This window comes from Vidua chalybeata, chromosome 3, assembly GCF_026979565.1.
Source record: "Vidua chalybeata isolate OUT-0048 chromosome 3, bVidCha1 merged haplotype, whole genome shotgun sequence".
NCBI lineage: Eukaryota > Metazoa > Chordata > Aves > Passeriformes > Viduidae > Vidua > Vidua chalybeata.
Window position 1 is genome coordinate 11527228 of NC_071532.1, and position 25054 is coordinate 11552281.

A 25054-nucleotide genomic window follows, 5' to 3' on the forward strand; every position below is an offset into this window, starting at 1 on the left:
TTCCATCTTTTCCTGAAATACTTTGTTCTGTGTTTTTCTTCCTCTACAGAAGGAAGTTAGCTCTTAGCTAACTTCAGCTATCAACTGAATTGCTTTAAAAAGCTGGTGTTTACTGCCCATTGCTTAAATACCTAGGCTAGTTTTAATAGCCTGGAAAAACTGTATCCCTTCTTCCCAAACCCTTTTGGTCAATGGTTTAAAGAGATAAAGAAACCTCTTGACTTAGATTTGTATTTTCAAAACTGACTTCTAAATGCAAAAAGGTGTTGCTGCACATCCAACATTCCAGTTTAGAGCATATGTGAACAGAGTATGTGAAATTCTAAGCTGACCTTTTTCTTAAAATCACTCCTATTCTTTACAGTATAGTTCTGGTATTGCATTATATAAAAGTCATGCAATGACCATACAATTATGTTGAGATAACAGCATGGTAAAGTGCCATTTTCACTCAATCTTTTCCATTTTTCTGGACAAGCCTTTTAGAGAATGATTGCCAATATACATCTTTTCACTTGTAAAACCAGCTAAGGAACTTCCTCAAAATATTACTTTTATTGAAATAAGAAGTTACTAATGTCATTAAATAACATATTTCAGAAACTAAATAGTTCAATTTTAAATAGTGGTATTTTCTGTCTTCATTGAAAACATTGTATCAACTAAGTTATTGATGCATCTTTCCTGAGCCACTTTCCATCTCTCTTTTGTTTCTAAGAGAAGCAAATTGCCATTAAAATTGTAGTTCTGTGGGACCTTCAGAGTATGGATCCTGACATGTAGGGCCTTGAAAAAGAAAAAAAGTATCACAGGTTATTTAAAAAGACAGTCTCTGTGGTACACTGTTATTGTGCAATGTTTTGTGACACACTGAAATGTCAGAATGAAACTACTAACAAGTTATTTAGTATATTAATGGACAGTCCTGTGAAAGATGTATCTGTGGAATTTATGAATGCTAAGCAAAGATAGAATTGCACATGCTACTGAAAATAAAGCACATAATGGATTTTTACAGCTTTTCTACAACATTGTTTTCTGGGTTGGGGTTTTTTTTGTTTGGTTGGATTTGTTTCCTTCTTGATTCCTCTCTTAATAATTCCTAGCATTCAATTTACTTTTTTGATTGCTATTGAGCACTGAGCTGACATTTTCATACAACTAGCTATTATAGCCCCAAGATCCTGGTTTTGTGTGATAATAACTAGTCAAAATGATTACTGTTTGGGTAAAATTATTTTCCTACGTATATCACCTCACATTTATCTGCAGTGAATTTAATTTTCCATTTTACTGCTAGTCACTCAGCATCCTGCAGTCTTCAATGTGTTTTTTCTGGTTGGCCTTTATTTTTGCTACCCTGAAAAAAATCATATCACTAGCAAACTTTGTCACTACACTGTTCATTTCTGTTTTTTTGATGGTGAATATTCAAGTCTGGGAAAAGTTTTTTTTCTTGGGACTGTACTGTGAAAACTGATCATTTATTCCTGAGTTTTATTTCCTGTATTTTAACTATGTATTTGAACACAAGAGAATTTTGCATTTCATTCAGTAACAATATAATTTATATTAAAAAACTGCTGAGTAAGGTGGGCTTTTTTTTTGTTATTTTTGTTTTTTTTTTTTTTTTTAATCATAGAATCATAGAATTATTTGGAAATGTCTTTAGAAATTTAGAAATTTAGTTCCAATCCCCTTCCATAAGCAGTGATACCTTCCACCAAACCAGTTTGGTCAAAGCCCCGTCCAAGAAGGCCTTGACCACTTCCAAGGGTAAAATTTTAGTACCTTGAATAAATCAATTACATTCCCTAAGCCTTACTACCTCATTAGGTGTTCCTTGGGTGCTCTAAAACCAAACTTTTCCAGAATGTCATGTATTGGGGTGACAGACTGTAACAAAGATAACAGCAAGAATGTCACCGCTGGTTTCCAGCCTTTCATAGTTGCAATGAATTGAGTTGTAATCGTAGTTGAGTAGAGCTGGGTTTTTTGGGGCACAGGAAGTAGTTAGGGAGCTAATACAAAGAAGCAACTCAGTAGGAATAGCCACTATTTTGACTTCTTCAACCTCCCTCCCTCCTTGGGTGTTTAGCTAGTTGTGTCAAAGGCCAGTTGTGAAATGGGCAGTTGTGTATCCTTGGGTCAGACTTTTTATTAAAAGAGCTGTGTGAGAAAGAGCTGCTGGAAGCCTTGTCAGAGGTTTTCACCTCACACATCCTCAGAGAGCCCACTGGCCCAGGAGTCACGTTTAAGCTCAGGTCCTTTCCTTCGTTGCATCGCTGGACTATGTTTTTAAGTGCTCTGTGTCTGGATGTGTCTTGTATATTGTTTTTCTGGCCTGACGTGGGGCCAGCCTTGTCCTTATGGACTTTCTTGATGACCACTGGTTTAATTTTTAAACATTTCTTAGTTTATTGGCTGGAACTGTGATCAACTGGATCTGCTGCTCATACTGAAGCCTACACTGCATGATCTGTATGACCCAGGCAGACTTCTGGAGCATCGTCACTTCCCTTCTCTTAGGCTTAAACTCAGAAGTCGCTGCCTCCAGCTGCAAATAAACCAGGCCTAGCCAGTTGTCATCACCACAGGTCACACTCGGTCCCTTCAATGATGTAAAAAGCAGCTCAGGGTGGAGCTTTGTGGGGAATATTATGATTGCTACATAGTGGCTTCCCCATGCACAAGAAATGCACTTTATGGGAGACCATTTGACACGCTTGAACACTTTGTTGTTGTAGCACTGTTTTTCTCCCATGTATTATTTGCCAAGCTTTCAGCAGTTTCGTGAAATTTCTGGTGTGTTGTTTTGTTCTGTTTTTTTTTTATTCCATGTTTTGCTGTCTGCCAGAATCATCACAATTGGTTTTTGGTGGTTTTTATTTTTTCCTCTTTTTGAATCCTTCATTCCTTATTGTTAATATGAACAATAATATTGAATTTTGCTCCTTTGTCTGAAAATCTGAGAGCAAGCTGAATGAGAGGAAGATATATTGTGAGAGGTTAGAGAAAGGTGACCTTATATAGAGGTCAAGAAAGGGAATGAGACAGGGAAAAGGTAATTACAGAAGTTAGATGGGTAAAAAAATAATGAGGGATTTGGGTGAAATATAAAAGAAAGTGGAGGTAAATTATACTGGGGCCCAGAAAAGTGAAGCAGATGATTCTTTCATGATAATGATTGGAAGAGAAAGCCTAATATACTAATGTCCTGAATTCCAGTAATTTAAGATAGATCAAATGCTGTGCTTTTTGCATTTTTTTAATTCATAGATATCTCCTGGTTGTTTTTTCTCACACAAATTTTTTCACTGAAAAGGCATTAAAAAGATAAGTGTGCCCCATTGTCTTTGTCAAGTAACTTCTGTTACTCCAGCTCTTAGGCATTATACCCTTTTCAGCCAAATTTCTCCTCTTCTTGAAATTTTAGTCCTTGTAACAATGACAAATCCATTTATTTTTTTCTGAATAGCTGTGTATTCCATATACTTTTATTACTTATAGATCTATAGACATTCTGCAAGTCCTATTTGAGTATCAAGAAAGAGTTGTGGTTGGTTTATTGGGCTTTTTTTTTTCAGATTTATTATATTTCATATTGTTATCCATAGTGCAGAATTCTTCAGCTCTTAGTCATGAGTTCTTTTGCATGACATCACCAAGTGGGGTTCATCTTCCCTAATTTTAGAGGTTTGCAAAGTAGATATTTCTATCACACCTTATGATTTTGAATCCCCACAACAGAGAGAAACAGACCCTTTTAGACACAAATTATCTGACATGTTTGTATGTTTTTATATCTACTTTAGGATGACTTGAATCAAGCTATAAAAGTGTCAATTTTTCTCACTAGGATATATCACAACCAGTTTAGATGAATCTAGCTGTTAAATAAATACCATTTTCATGTTCTAAATTAGATAGGCATCATAAAAAATACATATAATCTATAACAGGCAGAAAAGTTTATAAATATGTGCATCCACATACATGGGTCTGGGGAGTCTTTGCAGACAAAGAAAAGTGGTTAAAGCACAAAAGTTTAAAGATAGAACATACTAGTTGTATTTTTGCAAAGTGAAGGAGATCTTGTAAGTAATTTCTCTTTCTTTGAGTCTAGAAGTTCAACCTACACTTAAAAAAAAAAAAACTTACCTTTGTGTGGAAATTTTCTCTAGTTTGAGCCTTATGGGTTTGTATTTCAGACGTTTTTCCTCCTACTGTGTTGACACAAACAAAGTCCTTAAAGTGAACACAGCTGGAAGAATACTTCTTTTCTTTCTCTTCTAACTGTGTATTTTTCATTATGTAGGTGCAAATTGCTGAAATAGTCCAAGGTCTCTGACAGCCAGTCTACATTTTAAAAATTACAACTAGTCTAAATGTAAATATAATGGAATCTGAAGCAATGTAACTTTATGTATTTTTCAATCTGTTGAAAGATTTCCTGTAGCTGTCCTGTTTTAAACAGGTGATTATAGGAAAGACTCAGTAATCAGTGTAATCTATATGAAAATGCAGTTCAAATGAAAACAGTAGGTTTGCTACTAATATCCCTATTTAGATTTTATTCACTTAAACAGTCATAGAGATGATAATGGGTGTTTTGACTGATTAGAGATATCAGGATCAAGTCTATAGTCATTATGACTAATGTTTTCTCATTAACTAGTCATGCATATCAAAATAATTGGTCTATGCTATCACTAACATGTACAAAGCTCCCACTGCATGGTCATCATTAACAATACAGAAATGTTGAACTAATTCAGGTCCTAAGGAGCTTAAAAACCTAAATAGGGAGACAGTATAAAAACACTGGGATACACATCAGAGAAAGCTACTTCTTTTATATAAAATACTAAAGGGAGAAAACAGTTTTAAGACTTTTTTTTTTTTTTTTTTTTTTTTGTGATGTGATATTTGTGAGGAAATTAGCTTTGAAGGGGTAGAAAAGAGAGAGAGTGTCTCATTGGGGTGAGAGGACAGGTCCTGACACAGATCATAAATGAGAGGCTTCTTGTAGTCACATCATCCTAACGTTTTTTTCTTTTTTTTGGCCTGTAAAGGCACCTTAATTTAATGAACTCCACAGGGAAAACCATCAAGCATTTTCTTAAAACTAGCATGTAATAAGTGGCTTTTTATGATCTTTGGAAGCAAAAGCTGCAAAACAGAGATTGTTTTCTCAATTCTCCTTGAAGTTGTATACCCAAAAGGTGTGTGCCTCATACATTTACTTATATGGTTGGTTCCGCAGCAATTTTAGTGATTACTGGCACTGTGCCATAATTACATTTTTTATTAATGTGTCAGAGCTGGTGCATAAGACAGATTTCCTTGTTCCTGTGTCTTTCAGTTTCTTTGAAAAGGGGTCCAAGGGGATGCAGTCAGCCAAGGGCCATGGTAATATGAACCAGTGGCATGAACAAGGCAGTAAAGAGCTTAATGCTGGCCATCAGTGTTGTACTGTAAGCAGACTTGCAGCATTTGCATTTTTAATTAAGTCTTTGTTTTGTCTGCTGACGCTGCTCAGGACCTGCACCTAATGATGTAACTGCACTTCCTGAGAATGTGATCAGCACATCTGCATCAAATGGTGAATTGTGTTGATGAAAATCTCCATTTAACACGTTCCTTCTAAAATCTGTGCATTCCTCTTGCCATGTTGTGCCTATCCAGCTTCCTTGCTATAGCAGATATTTCTCAAGTTATTCTGTGTCTCTGAATAGATCTGTGCTGCTTAACTGCTCCAACCCATTATATTATAAATTTGTTTCTTGTGTTTCAAATTTGTGCGCAGGGAATGTGTTTGGGGGGACTTTTTATATTCATGAAAACTGAAAACAAAATTGAAAGTGCTAAGAAAAATGAATATTGAGCTAATGTAGTCTATTTTTGCACAGAGCAAATATCAAGCTAATGCATAAGATTTATCCTCTATAGTAAATCAGCAATACGTCTCATTTTAGGTTTCTCCTATGACTACTATTTTTTACTGCAGTATTCAGTCATGCTGATTTATGCCATACTATCCTGTGACTATTTTGCAGACTATTATCAATAAAATAATTTTATCTTTGGGTCCAGATGGAATGAGCTTAGAACACAAAGCAGACAGAGAGCATGCTTCCTGCCTCAAGTGTTTTAATCCTTGAAATAAATTTTAATCCTTGGCATAAAATGTGAGACAGGGACACAAGACAGCAGGGACTGGAGGACTGGATCAGGAAAGGCATCAGCCAATTAACAAATTATTTTATGCTGTAAGGGCTCATGTACTCAATAAGATGGTTTCGTTTAACTGGAAGGATTTCATTAGAGTCACGCCAGGAATCAGTTTGGAGTGTAGGACTGAACTAGGACAGTGAGCATTGGCACCACAGAATTACTCAGGATGATTGTGAATAGAAACAGCAATTTCAGTAGTCCCATTAGACAGCCCACATAGGAAACTGGAACAATGGGAGAGGACTGGTGATAACAGAATAGATAACAGGCTCTGGTCTCACTTCCTGCTGTTGATGCCAAGTCAGGAATAAGTGGATAAAATCATCTTGTTTATTGTGGACCTCTACTAGCAACAGCATTCCTGCTTTCTTAAGTCATGAAGTATTCCCTTTGAATTGTGCTAAAGACACTGACCTTTACTCTTATTGATTGATCTGCTGATTCTGCAAAAGTAAAATTAAATCACTTGCAGGTGTCCTCCTTCTCATATGCAATACCATAGTTCAGATTTTTGACGTGGATTTTAGCTCAAATCAAGTCTAATTCAGACATGCTCTCAGTTCCAGTAATCAGAGCCTCCAGGAAAGTACGAGTGAATGGATATCCAGATGTCCAAAACTTCATCATATTAAGTTTCACAACATTGAATCATATATTAATTAGCTCAGCATAAGCCTTTTTTTCCTTTACTTTAATTATTTTAATCCCAGAACTGTGTTTTAGATTGATTTGAGAAGTGTACTCTCAGTCTTTTGAGTTATTCATATGAAAAGTGTGTGAGTGTGTGAATATATGGGTGTGTGTCATTTTCCACAAAAATTGAATTCCATTTAAGTTCTGTAATGCTTTATGTTCTGCCATGGTGGTTAATACTTTCCAAGGAAGCATAGTGAAAACACTTGATAGATCAGTTGACTAAAATTAGTTTTGGATACATCACTGATATACTTTAATGTAGCTAATGTTTCTGAAAAATTGAAAGTGTTAATTTTTTTTTCAACTATGGACATCTTCTTTGTAGACACCTGCATACTTTTTCATAGAAAAAAAGATTTTTTGTATGACACAGTTCTCTGAGGTTGAGTTTTGGAAACTGAAATTATATTTGTATTATAAATGTAATTTATATTATATTCGAGTTACATTTATGTTATATTCAAGCACGTTTAAATCAGGACAGCCATGAATATGTATAAAAGGTAATTGATTGACATTTTGCATTGGCAGAAACAGAGTCTGACCCTTTACTGTATGAAGGACATGTAAAAATAAAGGAAGTCAGCCATGTTTAAAAATATTTTTCCAGGTCGTATTTACTGTGGTAATGTGCTAGTATTCACATGTACATAAAACATATATTTCTGATCAGTGTAGGGATAAATAAGAGAATAGGGAGAAAGACAGTGAAAAACTTTTCATCTCTGAGGGATTGCTACTGATTCTGAAGTTCACCACTGTTAATGGGTCAAATCTCCTCTTGATATTGAGAAATTTTTGTTTGAAACTTTATTCTGGTTTCATTTCAACTTCTGATGATAACCTTGAGTCTCTGACATTGGAGCTGTCCAGTCTTGATTAAAACCATGCCAGGGATATTCCAACATTTTGTAAGGAATAGCCATAGCTATTCTAAAAAGTGCTTCACTCAAACAGTGATCAGCATTGCCTGTGAAATCAAATTCATTAGCATTGCCATGGGCTTTCATGATTCTCTGCATATCACATTCTGTTCCGTAGTTTCACAGAACAGAATGCGTTTCATTTCATTTTCCTTGAAAATTTACTTGGCCTAATATCTTGGCAGCAGTTTGCAAACTTTCCAAGGTTATAAGGCTGCCAGCAAGAATAAAGAACTGGCTTCCAGTCTTCCATGAATAGAAGTAAATTTGCTAAATTGTTTTCTTGTTGTGATATCAGTCAAACTCATCTTTTGAACTTCATCTAAAGAAATTTTCATGCAATTTGACCTCATAAAAATTGCAGCTAGACAATTTTAGAGTAAAGTGAGATGCAAATTATGGAGGGTTGGGGCAATTAATCTCATACATCACTTGTCAAAGATTTCAGTTGGTGCTGATCAGTAGTAAACTCTGGATGCATTTGCAAGGAGTTATAGTGTAGTTCACCTGTACTTATTGATTAAGAAGCAGGAGTCACTGGAAGGTGTTAGGAACTAGACCAGGCAAGAAAAGATGATCACAAAACTGTCTTCAGAAATTAAAATTATTTTAACTTGTCACTTATAGAGTCAAACAGAAAGCTTTCATGACAGATTGCTGCTGATTTTCAGTAGATATCAAAAGTGGTTGTTTTCTATTTGTTTGTTTTTTTTCTTGACAGGTGCAGCAAGTTACAACAGTTTTTATGTTTTTTGCAAAAATTTCTGCCAAGCTGTGAAGCCTGGAAAACTGAGGGTCCGCTGCAGTGTATGTAAACAAGGAACCCTGACGTTGGCAAGGGTAAGCTTTTTTGGATTTGTTTCAAGGTTTTGGGGTGTATGGAAATGACATATCTAGTCTTTTCTATTTGCATACATATGGCTATGTATATATGTAGTCTTACTTTTTTTTTCTTGCTGTTTATAGCTGAGAAGAGTAGTTCAAAGGATGCTGAAAATTTCACTCACTTGTTTCTATTATTTGAAGCATATACAAGGAACATGGTGCAGACTAGAGCTCCAGCCCTTGAAAGACATACTTAGCTCTTTATTTAAAGGACTAATGATTAACCTGATTGCATGCACAATCTATGCAACTACATATGTGCTAAAAAGATGGGATGACAGATGTTTATTCAAAGCTTGGAGCTGTTGTTAAGGCCTCAGAAACACCTGAATTCAGATCTAGGTTGTGACCATTATGGGCTGAGGCCGGAAGTTTTTGAACAGATGTGTAGTTGAGAATATTAATCCTTCCAGCCCTGTTGCAGGGTGTAAAGTCAAGGAAAAGTTATTGTTCTTGGACAGAAAACTAGTAAGAGATCTCTCAAGCTTGGTTTGCACCCTAAAATGAGAGAGTGTTGGGGAATGAGTTGAATGTGCAGTTGTGTAAAGTTTTGAAGGGTTTTTTCTTTTGTCTGAGTGCTGCTAAATTTCACTGCTTGTGTTATTGTTGAATGAGAGTTCTTCCTCTCTCCTAAATCTGTGTTAGTCAACCAGGTTTGTTATGTGAGAGGCTTAGGTTTTGAAGAAGACTGAGTCATACCATGCTATAATTTGCTTATAAGGAACTTTCATGTTCAGCCCATGCTCAAGTGTTTAAATTTGTCTTTTTGCTGTGGTTTAAAGTGTCAGCTTTGTGTTCTCAGTGTAGCACGGTGCTTCAATGTCTTTATATGTAATAGCACTGTAAAAAATAGCAATTAAAAACCCAGGTTCTATATTCTCCTTGAAAAGAATAAACCATACCATACTTATGCACATCTAATTCAAAAAGCCACAACTGCAATGCTCCTCAGCTTTGTGTGAATTAACCAACTATCTCTGCTTTACTTAAGAGGCTTCAGTGTTGCATTTTGTGGTGTTCCAGATGAACACATCTAAGGGGATTATTTTCTCTCAAAATTTGTATTCAAATATTGGTGATTAGTATAGACTTGAATCATATATAAATCAAGACAGAAGACATCATTAATGTACATTTCCAATAGATAAAAACACAGAGAACATTGTATTCAGCTTGTATATATGAAGTCAGTGCTGCTGAAAGGCATTGCTTGCATCACTAGATGAGTCTGAATCTTACAGATTCCATTGACATCACACAACATAAGTCCTTTGCTACACCCAGCAGCTTCCTTCAGCATGTCCACTTTTGGAAATGATGACTTTCACATCTGTGCTGTTTGATTTGGGATTATTGAATTCCTTGTATTAAGTAAACCTAAATACATTTCCAAACTTTTCAGCTTTTACACTGAATCTACACTGTTCTTGGTTATGAAGACTTAAAAAAAAGCCCCAGAAACATCAACCCTGTCTCCCAGAAATTCCTCATAACTCCATGGTGGAAATGCTATTATAAGAAGTTTCAGTAGTGTGCACCTATAAATAACTTCTGATTGCCTGGAATGTACGTGGGCCTACATTCTTTTGGCAAATACAGGTTCAATGACTCAATAAATATATGCAGGCTGATAAATTCAATTGAATGAGCAGATTACAGCTGCTTCTTCTTTCTATTAACATATTTTACAGTACATATGAAAAGAAAGTGGCTGGAAACTTGTAGTGGAAGCTGATCCAATTTTCAAGGTTGATTCAAAAAATTCCAGCTTTTAGAAGATATGATAAGATACTTCAGCTTAAAAGTACAGAAGAGGAAAGGGAGATATCTTCTGGAAAGTTTAAAATGATAATTTTATTCTGTTTTAGTTTTCAAATAATGCTTGGCTGTGAAAATAATTTGCACCTGAGATTCTTGTTACTTTCTCCCCAAAACAGAGAAAATCTGTTAAAATTCTTTTCCACTCAAATTGAAGCAGAGCGCAGTAGTTAGGAGCAGTGAGCATGCTGTCCCTGCAGTTTGGGCTGGCAGTCCTATGGGCTTCCAAGGTGCAGTGTTTGCAATATGGGCACTCCTAATGTCATGAATGTGCTATGCAAGTCAGTTTTATAAACACTCATCATCTATCTCAGTCCTGTGGTTATAAAGAGTAGGCGCAGATTTTTCATGTGTCTGCCCCACCTTCTTTTCTGCTCCACTTTCCAAGGAGACAGAAAATAGTTCCAGTTGGAGTGGCTTCTAATATGTCCTAAGACTTATTTCTTACTGTATAGAGACCACTCTGTGTTAAGGCCAGGCGAAAGTGTGTCTCTCACAGCAAGTGAGCTGTATTAGCTCTGCTTTCTTCGATGCATTGCAGTCTACAGTAGACAAAGTCTGCTGAAAAGGTTAAAAAAGTTCAAGTTAGTCTATTACCCCAAACCCTCTGTCCTTCCAATCCCATAGTGCTGTACCAGTGATTGCCAATAGATATCCTCTCTACTGGTACTACAGTTGTTCTCGTTTTATAGAGAAATTAGTTAAAATAAAGTTGACATAAACAAACTATTAAAAAAAAACTTCTCTGTACCCTATACTACAGATCTGTCAACAAAGCCACTTCTTTTTTTAGATCTCTTTTTTACCCCCAGTCTTGAAAAACTGTGCCTGACCTTTACATGGCAACACAGCAAGTTTCTTTTGTGCTCAGAAGCACAGAAGATCTTTTGTGCCATAAGCACCAAAGCACTCTGTAAGCCAACATTTGTTACACTAAATCTTTTATTGAGATGAAAGTGAATACCTGTGTAAAACCTGCACAAAGCTTTGTGCAGCCTTCACTTACTCTGCATGCTAATCCTTTGACTACCTAAGATACAAATGACCAGCCTAATTAAATTGAGCTTTCTTTTTTCATGATGTGTTGGCTGACATTTAAAATATTGCTTATTCATTTAAGTAGCATTATTCTAAAACCATATTTAGCAGTCATGGCTATTTGCATAGCATTATTTTAATGTATGATGCTCAGATTAGATTTATGATACCATATTTCTATGAAATTAAACAGTCCACTGTTTTTTATTTTTACCAAGGACATCTATCTAAATATTACATTTGTCAATTTGTCACATTACAAATTTCATTACCTAATACTTTATGGGAGATGTATGCAGGTTAATTTAGTTATAAGAAAACGCCACTGTAAAAATATCACATCTCCCTAGTTTTTCTAATTATCAAGCACAAAATATATCCGTAAAGATTGGTATGTGGGAGTCTTGTCTAGGCCACTTATAGGCCTACCAGGAAGTTTTTTCATATAGCTTGAAAATTTTAGTAGCTATGATTCAGAAAATTAGGGCATTCCTCTTTCCAGGAAAAGAAAAAAAAAAAAAAAAAAAACCTACAAAAACAAACAAACAAAAAACCCCAACAACAAACAAAACAACAAAGGAACAGAAAATTCAAAATAAACAAACAAAAACCCACACAAAAAGGTCTGATTAGAGCAGTCACATTTGCAGTCCTTTGGGAGCTGTAACAGTGTTGACATTCACAGTGTTAGTTCTCTAGTGAAATGGAAAATGTGTATCTGAATGGAAGGCTAGAGTCTGAGAACTGATTTGCACCAGGCTATACACAAACCCACACTTTCCCAATGCATCTGACTCTGTGTGTACTCGTGGTAAAAAAAGACAGGAACATTTGATTTGGTATCTGTCATAATTCAGAATTCAGCCAGAGTAAGAGTCTGGATTGAAGTGTGACAAATAGACTTTGGGGCTCCCTATTCATGCACAAGTGCTGTGGTGAGGCCATTTCTACTCTGGGGACTCATCACTACATGATCATTCTTCTTCTTCTCGTGCCCTTGCCAGTTAGTACTGAGTTTTCAGTATATCATCCAGCACAAGCACCAAAGGAGTGTCATAGCTCCTCTCTACTTTGCAAGCATTCACATCATTATGTCAGATCTTTTCAGACATGGGGAGTTATATTCAGATCTAACTCCCTGCAGCTGAGATGATATTTAGTTTCTGTCACTTACAGCACATCTGGTGCATACTGTCCCATTGCTGTCCCTGCCCTTTCTGCCTCAGAGAAGCCTCCTGACTTCACAGGTTTTGTTAAACTGTCTCTGCCACAGAACTGCTCTTCCATTGTTTTCAAATTAAGGATCTTGCTTACATCTATTTCTTTTCATCTTAAACCTAAGAAATGGACATTTGCTGAATTTTGTCTTTCTGGAACCATGAAAGGCTTGTGATTTGGGTGGTTTGTCAGCATAGGCTGTGTGGTACATCACAGTTTTGCACAAGAGTCTTCTCAGTGCCTTTCAGTGACTGATAAATAACAGGTCATAAATGGTGTTAGTGGTCTTCCTAATAGATGATAGTACAGTGTTGGGTATTTGATATTTTCATATTTCCTAGGAAGAGAAAAATCTGTAACACTGTAATTTGCTTTGAGTTCTTATTTCCTAGCTCTATTTAAGCTATTTTAGTAAAGTGTTTTCTTTTTGATTAATGTAAATGTAGCACAGATTTTACAGTAATATAAAATAAAAAGGCAGTTTACTTTTTATCTCTGTTTTTTTGTTTGTTTTTTTTTTTTTTAATATATCATTGTAAAACTCCATTTCACAGTGCATAGCCTTTCACCACTGCTCATTTGAGAATCACTTTTATTCCTGGAATTAATTGCTTGTGTCCTCCCACAGTGACAGAGAAAGGAAAGGGTACTGCTCACTGCATCAAAGCAAGGCTGACTGAAAGAAAATGGGACAAGTAGCACCTCTGAAATTATGTAGTCCTTACTGCTGCTGAGTCAGCTTCTCCCCTCTGATGGTTACACTACTGGGGTAATATGGCAAACAGATTAGAAAAAATCAATTTGTCCTTTAAAGGTAAACTTCAAAATAAACAACCACTGAAGTGTATGTGAAAAAGTGTGATCTCATTTACAGGCTGGGAAGATATTAAAAATGTGATTGAATTCTTGAGAATGGGCAACATAGGTATTTGTCTCTCCAAAATTACATGTGTTCTGGGAGGATACAAATGCTTTTGATATATATTATAGCTTGTACATGACAAATACTATGTGTTAAAATACTTCTGTTGAATACTATGCATACAAAAAGTTATCTGTAATGTCTGACTCCTTGGTCAAAGAAACAAATGTGAAACAACCATTTATTGTTGGGCTCCTGCTAATGAATGTATAAGTACAAAAATAGCTTAATTTCACTGCATTTGGCTGACAGAAGTAACATTTACAGGAAATTACACGTATTCAGTATATGTGCTTCTTTCTGCATAAGTAATGGAAAATGCCTCAATTCTGACATCTAAATTGCCACCACTGGGCACTGATGCTAATGCTGCCTTGAGAAGACTAGGCCAGAGAAAATAAGCTCTTGGAACAATTTTTTCCCCGGGTTTCCACAGAATCAGGAAATCCTTTTTTTATTAGTTATATTAAGTCAGCACTATTAATTGTAAGCCTAATGTTTTTTCCTAATGAACCAGTGTTTTTTGAGAGAGGGGGAACATCTTAAATACAGATGCATTATTCTGTTGTTTAGGCCACGCCCAGCTATGCCAGGATTCCAGAGAGAAATCAGGCAATATTTTGATGTTCTCCCTACCTGCTGCACAGGGAGATGTGCTCTTTTGTGCACTCGTTTCTCTTATGAAGTGAGCTGATGGCAACAGGGATGCTGAATGTGAGCTGCTGGGACTGCCATTCACACAAAGAGTTTGTGTCATCCACTCTTCCTTATTGTTCTCACATTGCTTGCAGTGACTTGGTGCACAGTATCAGCATTAAATAAATTCAGTGCTGAGCTGACTCCAAATTTGGAATTGCTGATAGAACTTCCCTAATGATGATTGCAGGGCGTCTGCAGGTCTGATTCTGCCATTACTCATCAAGTGTCTTTATTGCTTTTAATAACATATATATCAGGGGCAAAAAATAGCCAAAAAAAAAAAAAAAAAGACACTAACAGGATATTTCCTGCATTCTGTCTTTAAAAGTCTCTTTTCTCTGATGATATGTTAGATTTTCCCAAATCCAGATGCACTCTGGGGAGGCTGCTCCAACAGATATTCTTGGGCCCTGTTTAAGATACAGTGGCACTTACAGAAATAAGAAAGCTCAACACTGGGTGGCTGAAAATTATTATTTTACAACAAAATTTATTCTCTCTTCTCCACTTCTCTCTTTGGCTCTAAATCTCACTTCATTCTGAACCTCTTAAAACAAAGCCTCACTCTTGCACCTGTCTCACATAGTCACAATGCCATTAGGGATGATTTCCAAAACTCTCAGCTCCATCTGAAGAGAACAGTTGGGAGGATTCAGAAGACTTGACATGGTTTTATTCAGGCTTTTAGCTACCTCTTTCATTTATTTTTAAATATCCCTTAAGAAAAATTTCATTACATTGGACATAAATTGTAATATACAGTAAATGAAAACACATACTTGATTTATGAAAAAAATATCCATTTCAAAAGATAGGAACAGCAATTCTTTCATGCAAAATAAACTTGGTTAAGGAAACTGTTTTGCCTCTATGTTGAAAAAATAATGTAAGTTCTTTTATTTTAATAGGATAAGAGACTATATTTTAACTCAATTCTATTAGAAACTCTGAGATATCTACGCATGATTTATAATATTTATTGCAGTATGTGTTTTCAGTGAGGTTACACATTATAAAGTGTCTTAAAAGCTAGAAAAAATACCATCTGAAAGAAGGAAAATGACTTCAGTATTATGTACTGCTTCAAGTCATGCTGTGAAATAAAACTGCCTTTTAATGTGAAGCCTAGAGTGAGTTTCTCCAGCCTGGGTGACAACAGTCATAAATGAAAAGGAAAACAGTTACCAAATTTACTTTCAGATAAGACTTTTACATGAGTTTCCGAATCAAATGTCTAATAAACCCTTTTGCCAGAGAGGTTAGATTTATGCCTAGTAATACAGATGGTGTTAAGTGTATCTTGTCCTTGCTGTGATATCAGGAAGCACAGACTCACAGAATGGTTGAGGTTAGAAGGGAGCTCTGAAGGTCATCTGATCCAACCCTCCCTGCTCAAGCAGGGCCACTTGGAGCCATTTGCCCAGGACCATGTCCTTTTGAATATCTCCAAAGACAGAGACTCCACAGGCTCTCAGTTCAACCTGTGCCAGCACTCAGTGACCCTCACAGTACAACAGTAGTTCCTTATGCTCAGGCAGCACCTCCTGTGTTTCAATTTGTGCCCATTGCCTGTAGTGCTGTCACTAGACACCTCTGAAAAGAGACTGGCTCTGTCTTCTTTGTGTTCTCCCTTCAGATATTTATACAAGGAGGGGAGATCACCACTAATGTCTGTTTCAGTATATCATGGAAGGCCTTCGACTTGTAAAGAATACCATGCTCAAAGTAACACTTGTTTTGTCAAAAATATTATCTGCTTTTGAATTTTTTTCATGTAATATTACACATTCTCTGAATGTATAAATGTAGATCAGATGTGGACTTTAAACTCTTTCACTTTTATAGGTCTTGTGCTCTTTCTATTAATGTTGTGTCTTTTTGTTTAGATGTATACCTTTTGGGAAAGAAAAAAAACTATCAGATTGATAAGTAAGCCTTATTCAGCTTTAGTTTGGGTGGCTCTTTGGGGCCCCCTCTTCTTGGGGGCAGAAATGTAACAAGAGATGCAATGCTCTTTCCCCCTGCTTGCATATTGCACCCACAAACGTGTATTGTTCTCCAGGGAAGTGAAAAGTTACATATGAATCTTTGGCAGCACTGCTATCATTGTCTTAACTACATGCAAACTACATTCTCTCCATACAGTAATTAACTCATCCTCTCACAAAGAAGGGCCCTCTTTCTAAAGTTTCTTAGCCTTTTATGTTGAAAGGACATACAATGCATATTCATCAGTATTCTAGATATTAGAGCCATAGTTGCATATGTTGGTAAATCCTTCTTGATCCCTCCTGAATCCCCTTTTCTGCTTAATAAGACCAAAATGTGCTGTGGATGTGCTGTGGATGTGTTGCTGGAATGTATTACAGTACAAACAAATCATCTGATGTGATAGGGTTTTGGTTTTTTTTTTTTTCTTTTTTTTTTTTTTTTAGTATGGCAGCTGGCACTGAGATTCAGATGTCCCTGTACATAGCTCTCCTAATTTGCTTTCTTTATTAAAGAACAGCCAAACTTCTGTCTACCCAGTATTACTCCTTGGATAGCTGTGGGCACAAAGAGATCATGCTCACACTACATTACTTCAACATTTTTGATAATGATGAATATTAAACAAATCTAAAGGGTCGGTAATTTTCATCCTAGTTTTTAAGATGCTGGAATATCTAAGGCACCAGCTGGCTCGGGAGGAAAAAAAAAAGTATATTTACTTAAGGTATTGTAGTAGCAGAAGTAGCAAATGTCAAACTGTTTTCTTACAAGTGTACCTTCATCTCCATTAAGAAACTGGTGTATTTTCTTAATAATAATAATAGCAATCATCATCATCATCATAGCAATTATTATTATTATTATTAAAGTTATTAATAATTTTTAGTAGTTAATTTAAAACATAATAAAGGGACTGTTTACCTCTAAAAGAACTATAAACAGATATTTTTTCTAAGTCAATGTGGAAGAAATCTTTACATTTAGAATGTCTCAGCTTGTGCTGTTTTTCCTAGTTTAGGACTGAATTATTCAATAAGAAGGGTTTTGAGTATTTAAACATTATGTAAGTAAACTCAGACATCTCTAACTAAAAAAATCAGCTGATTTTAAGTTACATTGATTAGATTTGTTTAGATAGGTTTGTGATCTAAAGGTATTAAGGTCAAATTCATCAAACCTTTCTTCAGAGCTTCATTACTATAAAATGTCTATTAACATGATGGAGCCACAACCAGGGTAGTTATATTGATTTGACTTTCTTGGCAGAGGTATGTGGTGCTCTAATGAGGGTTTTCCCTTTCTTCTTGGGTGTAATGACCAGTTAACAATCCATAAATAAATTCTTAGTACTTATGAAAGTTTTTCTGCTACAAGCAACTGGATAGAACAAACATCCTTGGTCCCCTGTAGTAATTGCATATGTTTAAAACTTGCTATATGATGCAGAAAAAAGAGTTTAGTGGTATATCTTAAATGTAGAAGGTGTTATGTTTGTTTTGGAGAAGTTTTCAAATATCATAAATGCTTCTGTGTTAAGAACTCAAATATCTTAGGAGTCCAGTTCCTTTTTTTTTAAATAACTATACAAATATAGTATATATTCATGTAACATTGAACCCTGAAAAATTTCTAGGTTTTGTTTGTACACTGTCATAAAAAATGAGCGAAAAGAGGATCAGTGGTATATTTACTGAGGTTTGACCTGCATGTGTGCATCAGCTTTTTATTATCTGATGATGGTGGTGGAAGAACTTCACATGTTTTTTGGATATTTCTGTACATCCCCAAGTTCTAGATTTTATTGGTTTTTTTAAAAAAAAATTGAATTCAGGTTTTAATAATTAAAAGCAGTATGTTCTACATGTCCTTATTTCCATAAGTGCAATCAAAAAAGTCAGTTCAGTTGGCAGAAGTTACCTTTTTCACAGTAAGGTGCTGCATTTTAGCTGATGTCTCAGGTTCCTGTAAAGAGCACCAAGAGATGTTTTTGCTGGCTTTCTTCTGCTTAGCTCTGCACATATCTTGCCAGATGAAAACACTGCTGCCTCATCTTGACTCGGGAGTGTTGCAGAGGAATGTTTGTAACTTTGAAAAAATGACCAGAGATAGTATTATTTGTCTGTTAACAATATAGATGGTAGGGCCTATTCTCAAAACATAAAAAATGTATTTCCCTAAAGTGTGTTTGTTCTCGCTCACGTTGCAGATTGCCTGTCTTGTCATACACTCTGTCCTGTGTGTCTAAGAGGATGTACTATTTTGCACTGTCCTCATCTGAGCAACATGTGCTTTCTGGATGTTCATACTATCTGTGCATATTTTGACTCGCTTGATTTGAAAAATTTAGTTTCAGATGGAGAAAATGAATTCCTCTGAAGTTAAGTTCTCCATTTCAGTCGGGTCTAATTGCTTTTTTTGTTTTGTTTTGAACTAACAAACGTGGGCAAATAGGCAGGAATGTGTTTAACCCAAGGTTTTTCTGGTGTTTTAGGTGATGCTTAAGAGTGGGAGAATAATTTTGTTTTAATATGCAATCTCTTCTGAATCTGTAGTTATATGCACTTTAGTTCAGGTTCAAAACTTCCAAGCTTCTATATGTGGTTAGAAATAATTTTATACAATTTTTTTCAAAAAACAATCACTGAAATGAAAGGCTTTCTAGTTACTTGCATGAGTCTTGAGCCTCATGGACCTTTCTGTTGAGGTCAAATCACCAGTTTGAGTCTCTGCCTGAAGGAAATGTGACAGTACTTTTGGTGAGAAGCAAAATAGATTTAAAATAGTACAGTGTGGTGCCATCAGAATAAACAGCTTCTATATGCATCTCCTGTCTTATAGGATATAAATTAATTCAGTAATTTGTAAGGTGACAATTTGAGGGTTGTTTTCATTCTGGAGTAATAGAAAAGAACACTCTATGGTTTTGTACAGTACTTAAAATTCTTTAAACATTCTTAAAAGGAAAAAACAAACAAAGGCCACAATACCAATTTATGGAACCAAGGATGCTTTCACTATGCAACAGTTTTATTTATGTTTTCTTTCACTTTTTTTTTTTTTTTTTTGCTTGCATTTTAGGTAGTGTGTTTATTATGTGGTTTTATTCATGGTGGGTTTTTTTGGTATAAGAACATGTCATAATATACCATTAGTTCTTGATGGTGATGTACAAATTTATTTATTGAGGATGGACTTGAAAAATAAACTAATATTGCCTCACTCTCTGGCTTGGAAGAGCATCCAAGACTTTTTTTTCATTTTTCTCTTAATTTCCCTACTGGTCTTGACATCATGACAAGAATGTGTATTTATATTTTTTATAATTATTCAGTTGACACCATCATACGTTAGACCTGATTTCCTCCTATCCCTGTGGCCAACCCAACTGAGGGGAATGGAGGATGGGGCAGTTCAGATTCTAGGCTGAACAAAAACCAGCAGGTTCCCTCTTTGGTTCTCTGTCCCCTTCTGTCTCAGTGCTGCTTTTTTAAAGAGGAAAATGGAATTCATAGGCTTTATTTACTTCAACTAGAATGAAGTTGCTAGCTTAATGTTCTTGTAACACTACAAATTTTGTCATTTTATTTAAAATGTTAATACTCTGCTGGAAAAAGTTTTCTTCAGTTTGACTCATGTTTCTCTTCTGCTTTTATTTCTTTCTAGCATATTTCAATTTATATATTCTGTTGAATATATAAAGAATTGGCACTTTGTAGCTTTCTTATTTGAGCTTTAACTTTGTGTGGTAAGCAAAGTCTTCCTGTATATTTCAGGGAGGTAACATGGGTAGATACAATCCATTTTGTCCTGTATTCTCTGATAAAATAAATTAGGGGGCTTGAGTGAATTTTGTCTATCTTGGGTGACCAGGGGAGAAAAAAGGTGGGAGAGTGAAAATAGTTTATTTTTTTTGCCAGTACAGATACTCATTTTGTGCTGGCTGTATGTGTTGGACATGCATGGACAGTAGCATGTCACAAGAAAATTAAGCAAAATTTGGTATGGCTCCTGTTATATTCTGATAAAATCATGATTATTACTTCCTCATGCAAAATTTGTTGAATGCCATCTCGTCCATAACTATAATAAAACCAACTAATGCATAAATGAATTCTGTCAATTTTCAATAAAATTTTAAAACTTGATATGACAGGCAGGAATGCTAAGAGGCAACCAAGTGTGTAAACACTAAATGAAGGATTATCTTTATTTGTGAAAAATCCATTCCAGCGAGAAATTGAATCGGGGCTTCTCTCAAAAAAGGGCTACTGTGGCTAGTGAGCCAAATCAGTGCCTGATTTTACTCCCTTTTCAGTAATAGGGATATGTGAGACCCATAAACAGTACAGAAATGAGAATTAATGTAACTGAATATTTTCCCTCCTCTTTAAAGATTCATCTCCAAATAGTCAAGTTCTGATTAAAACTGAATATGATCAAGCATATTAGGAGTGATGCACTTCATTTATTCAAGCATATTCTGTGAGCAGCCTGACCTCTTATCTGGAATTTTTGTCTTGCAATGAGGATTTTCTGTGCAATGGACTTATGTATGGAGTATGTATATACTCCATATACAAAATATATAAATACTCCATATAGATAATAACTCTGAAATAATATATATTCCATATATAAAATAATTAAATGCATAAAATGCTAGATCCTGTATTTATTATTATTTTAACTGAAGAAAGAAGATTTCACCTAAAAACAGCTGGTCCAGAATCTGGTCTATGCCAGTACTTTAAGTGACATTGAGGTTAATAATAAAGAAAATATCAAAAACCTTAATGCCATTAATATTGATTTTTAATGAGTTTCAACAATGTGTAGTTAGTAATTTCAGAAAGTAGACCTGTAAGGAGTTAGGCTGCAGCAATCTTGGCACTAGTTTACAGTAAATAGATGCATCCCACTTAGAAAACAATTTGCATTTGACATACCTGTCTGTATGTGCTTTAATTATACATAAATGTTCTCCAATTATACATAAATGCAAAAGGTGCTGGTAAAACCCAAGGCAGTAGATTAACTTCTGGGGAAGGCTCTTTTTAATGAGCAAACTCTAAGCTTCCTGTATTGTTAGGAATTTAAGAATTTCAACTGTCTCAGAGTAAAAGTGTTTCTGCAAATCCTGTGTCTTAGGCAAAAAAAGGACAAGTTTTGTAGCAACTGGTACAGATCACACAAAAAAAAATAGAAAAGAAAAAGAAAAGAGAGAGATAGTGAAGGAGAAAAACATATGGATTTTCTCCTTTTCAAATGCAGATTGTTGAGACTGGAAGTCTATCACTTAGTCACTCTCTTCTCCATTTGACCATATGGTTGCAAAATCTAGTGGGATGATGTAAAAACCCTAGTTAGCCTCCTGAAAACAAGATATAGTAGAATAAAGTGGGAAAAGGAAAGGATTTATTTTATTAATTTTTGCTGTTATGCAATATTAAATATTATTTATTGTCAATAGCTCTGATATGTTGTGGAATCTATATCTGTTTCTTGAAATTTAACTCAGTTAATATCTTTGGTCTTGAAATATATGAGGTGAAATCTCTAAGTATGCCTTTACATTTAAGATGAAATTACAAGGCTTTTTCTATCTTCTTCATACAGAGGTAAAACTCAGCAGAATGTAACACACCTATTAACAAGATATGTCATATTTATACAAAAAACTGGGAGAACATATGTGAAAAAATAAGTTATTTTTTGGTCCATCACAAGCTTATGTCAACCTCAAGCTAAAATGTTGATGAATTTACTGGCAATAGGTCTCCATTTGAAGTGAAGAAGGGCATGACTGTCTTCAGCAACTCCTTGGCTGTCCTGCTTTCACTTGGCAAACAAGACTCAAGAGAGGAGGAATAATGCAGACACAGATGAGGACTTTTTGAGGGAGGACAGGGAGAACATGGTTTTGTGTGTGTGTAAAGTACCTTTCATATGGGAATCACGAGGGAAGAGGCTTCTCAATTTGTCATCACCAGATGCAGCACATCTACATCAGAATAAAATTTCAGTTTGGGAATAAGTGGAGAGAATCATTGGTCTCTTTTGGAGAAATAGCAACTGATAGGTAAATTGAATTTTAAACAGCACTTTCTTGGCTTCAACTATGTTATTTTAGAGTACCAGTCTAGTTTCAGTATAGTGAAAAATCAAGTAAACAGCAAGATCCATGCAGTAACTTTGCAGGAAGTCCCACTGGCTGAGACTCTCCTCAGGCACCAATCTTTGTGTGGGATGCCTGACTGACACTGATATGCAGAGACTCACAACTTTTAACAGGGGTGTTCTATAAGAAACAAGAATACAGTTCTCTCTTTATTTTAACATTATATTATGCCTACTCATGGTTTGAAAATCACAGTGCTATAGTAGATAGGGTCTTTTTATGTATTCATCAATATACTGTATTTCTTCATGGTTAATTAACTTACCCTGTAGAAATATTAGAGTAATACATTTGTTCTAGTGTTTAGTAACCAAGCACAGTTATCTATAGACTTTGAAAGTTCATAAGAAGCAGGTGGTTTATTCTCTCACTTATAAGTGTTTTACATTGAAGCAAAACTTTTAGACCTGCAATACCTGACTTGAGTGAAATTATGCTTAACCATCAGCCATAAAAGTGAAAGGAAAATTAAGTCTCTGTGAAAAATTAATCTTCAAAAGTTTTACACTCCCTTTCATCACTTTTGGAAATTTTTATGGCTGAAGTAAACCTTTCCTGCCTTTGTGTTGTGGTAGAAACTTTCCATCATGATTTTCTATCTTTTTAATAGGGTTTAGAAAATAAAAGTATTTGCTGCAGCAGTTACTCAGCACCATATCAAGGACACAAACTACAGACTACTACTTCTGGGACTGCTGTGTCCTTATGTGGACTGGTTAAAGAGAAGATCCCATTTGTTAAATTGACCTGTTTGATACACAAGTGTTTTCAGTTCAGATGCCAGTAGCAAGGATGGAATTGAAAATTCCTCTTGTGAGAAAAGTAAGTCTGTCATTAACTATGCTAAGAGATTTACAAAGATGGTAATTTAGTCTCTAGATTATTCCTAGATGATTCCTGTCACCACCTGTCTGCACTTGAATTTGAGGATTCATTTTAATTTTCTAGCCTGTTGTTTGCCAATGAGATGGTCCTCATGAATTATAGAAGAGAGCAAAACTTCATCCCATGTTGGTGGTTACCAGTGGAGCTTCCTAACCCCTGTGACACACCACCCTTGTTGCTAAAGGGTCAGCTGTTAAACACTTCCTTAAGATGCTGTAAATCCCAGTGTAAAGTAAATCTGTCAATGGTATTGTAATTGTTTTCATTCTTCTCCCCAGGCCCAAGCATATTACTTTCAGAACATGTGGTTTCCTTCAAGAGATAAAATACCATAATGCCAAAGTTACTCCTGTTCTTTCTGTATTACCACTTCTGCTCTTTAACATTCCAGGAACTTTTGTTTCCCCTGTTCATGATTTAGGGACTTAAGGGAAAAATGTATGTGTTTATTTATCCAAGGTTCTTTTTCTCTCTTGGTGAGATAAAAGGGTAATTCTTTATAGGCATTTTACATAGTCTTTTATTTGCACAGTATTTTTCTTTCTAAAGGAAAATGTTTTATACTCTGGGTGTGGATATAAGAGTATTCATGGGGAGGGAGACATAAATTTAAATACTGAAATGCATTGTGGGATGAGGGAGAGATATCTTAACCACAGTCCATACACTTCTTCATTGCAGACTGTAGTAGATTGACTGTAGACCTGCAAATAAACTGAAGTGGGCTTTAAACTTGCTAACTTGGACCCCATAGACAGAACATCAGGAACTCAGTACTGGCCAGCTGACCCCACTTCTCTGGTATGTTTGTCAGCCCTGATGAACAAGTCCAGACCAATTTGCCCTGTCTGGACTTCTACCGGTACCTAACATAGCCCTTTAGTTCTTACCACTACGCTTCTATTGTAGAAATAAAGCCTATTTTTTTATGAAAAGCAGAGTAGGAATTTCAGCATCCCATTGCACAGGATGAGCAGGCAGTTCTTTCCTGTTTAAAGTCTCAATTAGAAGTTGATCAATTAATTAAATGCACTTTATTGAATTCAGTTACATTTTCTCAGAGGGATGGAGCCCAAGGAGACTTAGAGACTTATAGGAAGTAGAGTTACAGGTTATGACTCAGTCCTTTGGCTTAGACTCTTCACCAATCTCCTTCAGCAGAAAAGCGTGGATTGAGTCCTTGGTTCCTCAGTATTAAAATCTGTTTTGCTCCCTATTTAGGCATCAAAAAATTTTACTGACATTTGTTTATTTGATGTCTTTATATAGTGACCAGGTGTAAAAAGCAAAGGGGCAACAGAGAATTTGGAATTGCAGGAAGTAAAGGGATAGCTGTTGATAGTCCTAAATAAAAGTGAAATGCCTTCACTTCTCCTTTCCTTCTACCATTCCCTTCTTTCCCCACTGGTGACTTCTGAGGTCTCATTTGTTTGTTCCCAATTTTTGCTCTCTCAGCTGTCTGCCTTTTATTTACAGGCAAAGTAAACCATCTTCATTTACTTGCACTGATTTTGCTTTTGCTCTGGTGTCAGAATATAACCTGTCTAACCTTACATGTTCACA

At 35.6% G+C, this 25054-nt stretch overlaps 1 protein-coding gene across 2 annotated transcripts in view; it reads left to right on the forward strand.

Moving 5' to 3' along the window:
* PRKN (parkin RBR E3 ubiquitin protein ligase) overlaps positions 1-25054 on the forward strand; it is a 670711-nt gene that overhangs the window by 220118 nt on the left and 425539 nt on the right. For both annotated transcript variants that reach the window (XM_053937694.1, XM_053937695.1), the window contains exon 4: positions 8578-8696. In XM_053937694.1, the coding sequence (XP_053793669.1) occupies positions 8578-8696 (119 nt within the window). The remainder of the gene's footprint in view (positions 1-8577; positions 8697-25054) is intronic.